The sequence below is a fragment of the Physeter macrocephalus genome, chromosome 15 (genome assembly GCF_002837175.3).
Source record: "Physeter macrocephalus isolate SW-GA chromosome 15, ASM283717v5, whole genome shotgun sequence".
In the NCBI taxonomy this organism is placed as follows: domain Eukaryota; kingdom Metazoa; phylum Chordata; class Mammalia; order Artiodactyla; family Physeteridae; genus Physeter; species Physeter macrocephalus.
Window position 1 is genome coordinate 41,731,113 of NC_041228.1, and position 6,000 is coordinate 41,737,112.

Genomic DNA, 6,000 nt, shown 5'->3' on the forward strand with positions numbered 1-6,000 from the left:
TGAAGTCTTCCATACTATTATGAACTTAAAAAAAATTTTGTTTTATTTTTGGCTGCATTGGGTCTTCATTGCTGTGCGCGGGCTTTCTCTAGTTGCGGCGAGCGGGGGCTACTCTTCGTTGTGGTGCGCGGGCTTCTCATTGTGGTGGTTTCTCTTGTTGCGGAGCACGGGCTCTAGGCACGCGGGCTTCAGTAGTTGCGGCGCATGGGCCCAGTAGTTGTGGCATGTGGGCTTAGTTGCTCCGCAGCATGTGGGATCTTCCTGGACCAGGGATTGAATCCGTGTTCCTTGCATTGGCAGGCGGATTCTTAACCACTGTGCCACCAGGGAAGTCCCCATACTATTATGAATTTTAAGGAGTACATGAAGGCAGTACTTTTTGAATTATCTATTGTTTGAACGCAGGGTGCCCCCTGCTACCACTCTTTAGAAATAACAACAATCGTTTTTGGTGTTTGTTTTATTTTAATATGTTTAATGTTAAGTTGATAATTTCTTGATGGTGTTCCAAATTTCTTAGTAGTGAAATAATACCACCTTTTCTACTAAAGAGTCAGTAGATGATGGGCATAAATTGTTCAGGTTTTACCTGCACCTTCTTATTCTGCTTTTGTTTGTATCTAGGAGCATTCAAAAGATGATGACAATCTGGATTCTTTGTTGGACAATGTGGTTGGACTTAAGCAGATGCTGGAGTCATCGGGTGATCCTTTACCTCTTGGTGACCAGGATGTAGAACCAGTACTTTCAGCTCCAGAATCTCTCCAGAATCTGTTTAACAATAGGTAAAACAAGCAATGTTTTGTGGTTAAATAGATATTGTATAATTACTGGCTGGGATCTAGAGAGGGCCAGCAACTTATTTTTCTCTAAGGGCTAGATAATAAAAAATCTAGACTTTGCAGGCCACATTCAGTCTCTGTTGCATATACTTCTAGAGCTTTTTGCTTGTTTCTTTTGTTTTTTTTAAAAAAGCTTTAAAAATGTGCAAACCATTCCTAGCTTGCAGGCTGTACAAAAACAGGCTGGCAGAATGGGGGTCACAGTTTACTGATCCCTGGTCTAGAGGATATGCCTCTTGATATTTGGAGCACTGTCCTTTTAGAGCACAATGAATATTTAATACGATGAAATTATTCTCTAAATTTAGAAAAGTTACACATTGGTACAGTGTTATAAACGTGGCTTTTTGGGAATAAAGCCAGAGCTCTGTTTTGTTTTATTGAAAGATCAAAATTTGTCACAACAGGATTAATTTCCAAGTTACTGGTTTTTAAGGATACTTAATTAAATAGCTTCTTGAAGGAGTTTTTTTAAGTACTAATCTTACTAATACTTTTAGAGGGTAATATTTTTAATTGTGCTGTTCACATGTTTTACTTAGAAGTTAAGCTAAAATATTTAATTTTGGAATTCTGCTTTTTAACAAATACTTTCTCTATTCTAGAACTGCATATGTGCTAGCTGATGTCATGGATGATCAGTTGAAATCTATGTGGTTCACGCCATTTCAGGCTGAAGAGATAGATACAGATCTGGATTTGGTATAAGTAATTTTATTACTCAATATTTAGAAAAAAATTCTGTTGATTTTTTTGTTTCTTTGCATATTGTTAGGACTAAAATAGATTACATATTATATGGCTGTTCAAAGTCTGTCTCGGGACTAGTACTGCATTATTTTTATGTCAGTTGCCCACTTAATGGTGTCCAGGACTCTTCGTTTTTTTATGCTACCTGTTTTGCCTCTTTCTAGTTAGTGATCTGTATATTTGAGAATGAGTGGAAAATCACATTTTTGCGTAAGTACTCTGAAGCACTTTGGTTTCTTATATTTGTAGGGTATAGAATAGTATCCCACAAAATTATAATTAATTCCTATATTTGGGTTTAAGGGGAGGAATCTGCTCTGTTGTGGTATCTGCTCTTAATTTGGGGAAATGTAAAAAATATATTTAAAAAAATAATATAGTATGAATCCAAATTGACTTTCTTTAATGTAATACTGAATAGGTAATAGTATAGTTAAAGATTTTAATGCAGTCTGTTTAATGATTCTCATAGGGAGGATGATTTCAGTCACATCTTATTATACCATATATTGTTTTTTCTTGATTTAAAAAAATATATATTTTTTCGATAACATCAGATTTATTTGTAAATCAAGAGGAAGGGTACTCCAGAAGAAGAGTGGATACTCAAAGAAAGATATATATTTGGATATTCCCTGGTCCAAAAAATGCTAGTATTCATTATGGACAATAAAACTAAAAGAATGATTTGTGTCACATTTAAGGTGTATTTGGTGTATTGAGGACTCCTTTTCCTTCTTTAAAATATCACATGCAATTGAATTAAAATTGCATTAAACAATTTTTTTTCTTTAGTGTAAGTTGTTCAGTGATTCTTTAGAACTGTAGTGAGAGAAATGTTCTATAATCTGCCCTGTCCAGTTAGCCACTAGCCCCATGTGACTTTTGAACAATGAAATGTTGCTATGACTAAGGAACTGAATTTTATTTTGATTTAATTCATTTAAATTTAAGTAGGCACTCATAATTAGTGGCTACCATATTTGGCATCACAGGTTGAAAATATTTGTGTTCTAACTATGTTGAATCACAGCCGTCTTGAAATGATGGTTATGACCTTATGGGGTTTAGGGAAATTTTTGGTCTTTTAAGTTTGATTAATTTGAATAAAACTTAAACATAATTTTCATTCTTCTGAAAGTTGACTTAGGTTGGAACCTCATTAAATTCATAGAACTAGGAGATCTGTGGCACAGAATCCTTTTATAATATGTAGTGACTATACAAGGCTTGTGGAGTATGTTATTTTCAGATTATTTTGGAAAAGTTCTGGAGATACTCCATTGTTACTTTATATAGGGAAATACTGAGATCCTTGTCAGGTAGCATAGGTCTCCCAGACTAATAGCCCTTCTGTGAGGAGGAATGCTACCCACCCCACCCGCAAATGAAAGCAGCTGAATTCCTAAGGTATTTTTTTAAAAACTACCAATGGTGTTGGTTTTTGAAACGATGAAGGACCTATAATTGATTTCTTATGAGACTCAAATATAGTTTATAGGAGATAAGAATTCCTGTAATCAAATGTTATATTAATAGTACATTTAAAGTGTAATATCACATTAATAGTTACATTTAAGATATATCTTTGGTTTTGTTTCATTTTTATGACTGCAGGTAAAGGTTGACTTGATTGAGCTCTCTGAAAAATGTTGTAGTGACTTTGACTTGCACTCGGAATTAGAGCGCTCGTTTTTGTCGGAACCATCATCTCCAGGAAGAACCAAGACTACTAAAGGGTTCAAACTTGGGAAGCACAAGCATGAGACCTTTATAACTTCAAGGTAAAATTTCTTTTAATAAAGATCTTGGTTGGGGTCAAGTAAGCTTATTTATTTTAATGTGTTTTGATAGACACATGACTATTAAAGGAGAAAGGAAGCTGACATAATACTTGAGACATGAATATTATTTTGAATTTTTTAAAAGATAGTAATATGACCAGGACATACCTGGTACACTTATTATATTGTTGTACTTAATGAGAGTTCAGAAGGTTTGAAAAAGAGCAAACTGGATTATTTTTAAAAATTGTTAGTCATATCAATAAAATGTGAGTACCATTCTTAGCTAGTTTTGTTATATTTCCCTGGTCAGTCATAGAGATATTTGCAAATTTAACAAAATTGGGATAAGAAATAATTGATATGTAGTTTTCAGTATTGCAAAGATTGACTTATATTTTCACTGGAAATATGTAAAGGAGAAAGTTTTCATGGAGTATTTTTGTTTTCATAGTGGAAAATCTGAATACATTGAACCTGCCAAACGAGCTCATGTTGTGCCACCACCAAGAGGAAGGGGCAGGGGAGGATTTGGACAGGGTATACGACCCCATGATATTTTTCGTCAGAGAAAACAGAACACAAGCAGACCACCGTCTATGCATGTGGATGACTTTGTTGCAGCCGAAAGTAAAGAAGTGGTTCCTCAAGATGGAATACCCCCACCAAAACGGCCACTCAAAGTATCTCAGAAGATTTCTTCTCGTGGTGGATTTTCAGGCAATCGGGGAGGACGGGGTGCTTTTCACAGTCAGAATAGGTTTTTTACACCACCTGCTTCAAAAGGTAATGAATTATATATGTTTTCTAATGTTACTCTAATATTAGAATATTGAATAGAAGTGATTTGAATAGAAGCAATTCAGATAAAGTATTTTTGTTACTAGAGTTAATCTGGCTCTAGGCCAATGGTACTATTTGCAAAGTCCTTTATAGGAAAAATCATTTTTTAATTTAACTTTTGATTAATTGCATATTTAGTGATGATTTTAAAAGAAGTATTGGCTAATTATTTTCCTTTTTACGTTGAGAATTGTGTTTATCCTTTCTGAATAATATCCATACATAATTTTCACAGTTGTATTTATCAACAGTTCCCTTAGGATTGTTCTGTGTAGTTCACCATTGATTCTCTTATCTACTTGCTTCCTAATGTTATTATTTAGTCTGTTTTAAATTTTTCAAGATTTTAGAATCTGAGTTCTAAAATATAAACTTATAGAAATTATACTTTACTAGTGGATTGATGACATGTTTTCATGCTTCTGAGTTAAGAGGGTGGGAGCAAAAGAGAATAGGTGTTTACATTAATAATAAATACATAACTTTGTTAGGAACTGTTTTAAGCACTTTGCATGTAATACTCTTATCAACCCCATGAGATGGGTTCTTTTAGTAGCCCCACTTAATAGAAGAGAAAACTTGTCAGTTAGCTGACCAGGACACATAAAATATAAGTGGCAGAACCAGTATTTGAACCCTTGCAGTCTGGCTCCAGAGCCTCTGCTTCTGACTACATATGATGCTGCCACTCTACCTTTATTCCATGTACAAAATTTCATAGTTTCTCTTCCATTGCTTTTGAAAATTAAGAAAAACATGTCATATCTTCCTTAATCCAGTTGAAGTTGTGGAAAAAGTAGATTTTGATCATGTTGCCTATGTTTAGGAAACTACAGTCGTCGGGAGGGAACAAGAGGTTCCAGTTGGAGTGCTCAGAATACTCCTCGAGGAACTTACAATGAAAGTCGTGGAGGCCAGAGCAATTTTAACAGGGGCCCTCTTCCACCATTACGACCTCTTAGTTCTACAGGTACACGTTCTTCTTACTTGATACTTCTGAGAGAGGGAAGTGAATCCTTTTCACATTGTTGAATGTCATATATTCTCATTCTGGGAGAGAATATTTTAGAATGTAGACATATAATTCTAAATTCAATTTAATTTTATTTCTGTGAGTGAGTGCCCAGTGTACATCCTCTGTAGAAATACTCAGAATTTTAGATTCTGAACTGTGTGTGTATAATGAGTAGTTCCATGTTGATGTGCTGTTTTTTTATAGTTCAATAAAGAAGGAAAATCAATCCTTAAGGTACCTTTTTGACCAAAGTAAACCAAGATGTCTTCGTAGAGTATACAAGTTGACTCTTGAACAATGAAGGTATGAACTGCAAGCGTTGTCCACTTTTATGTGGATATTTTTAACAATAAATAGGATCCATGGTTGGTTGAAATCGAGGTTGCAGAGGAACCTCTGGATATGAGGGCCAACTATAAATTATATTTGGATTAACCCTTGAGTTGTTCAAGGGTCACCTGTATTCTGTTTTTTGTTTACAGTATTGTCTTGTTTATGTAAGCATATAACCTTCCCCCCCCCCCAAAACATTCCTATGTCAAGTCCAAAATTCTGGTCAGATGTAGCTTTTGGTTTCAAATGCACATTTTTTGTTTTTTTGGCTGCACCACACATCATGCAGGATCTTAGTTCCCCTACCAGGGATCAAACCTGTGCCCCTGCAGTGAAAGCATGGATTCTTTTTTTTTTTTTTTTTTTTTTTGGTAAGCCGCGGCCCCCCTGCTGTGGCCTCTTCTGTCGCAGAGCACAGGCTCCGGACGTGCAG

The 6,000-nt window shown here is 35.1% G+C and overlaps 1 protein-coding gene across 3 annotated transcripts in view; it reads left to right on the top strand.

Annotated features, from left to right (window-relative positions):
- Positions 1-6,000, top strand: part of VIRMA (vir like m6A methyltransferase associated) — a 63,109-nt gene that overhangs the window by 56,275 nt on the left and 834 nt on the right. For all 3 annotated transcript variants that reach the window (XM_007117633.4, XM_024115874.3, XM_055091022.1), the window contains 5 exons: positions 625-785; positions 1,448-1,544; positions 3,210-3,376; positions 3,831-4,162; positions 5,046-5,189. In XM_007117633.4, the coding sequence (XP_007117695.2) occupies positions 625-785; positions 1,448-1,544; positions 3,210-3,376; positions 3,831-4,162; positions 5,046-5,189 (901 nt within the window). The remainder of the gene's footprint in view (positions 1-624; positions 786-1,447; positions 1,545-3,209; positions 3,377-3,830; positions 4,163-5,045; positions 5,190-6,000) is intronic.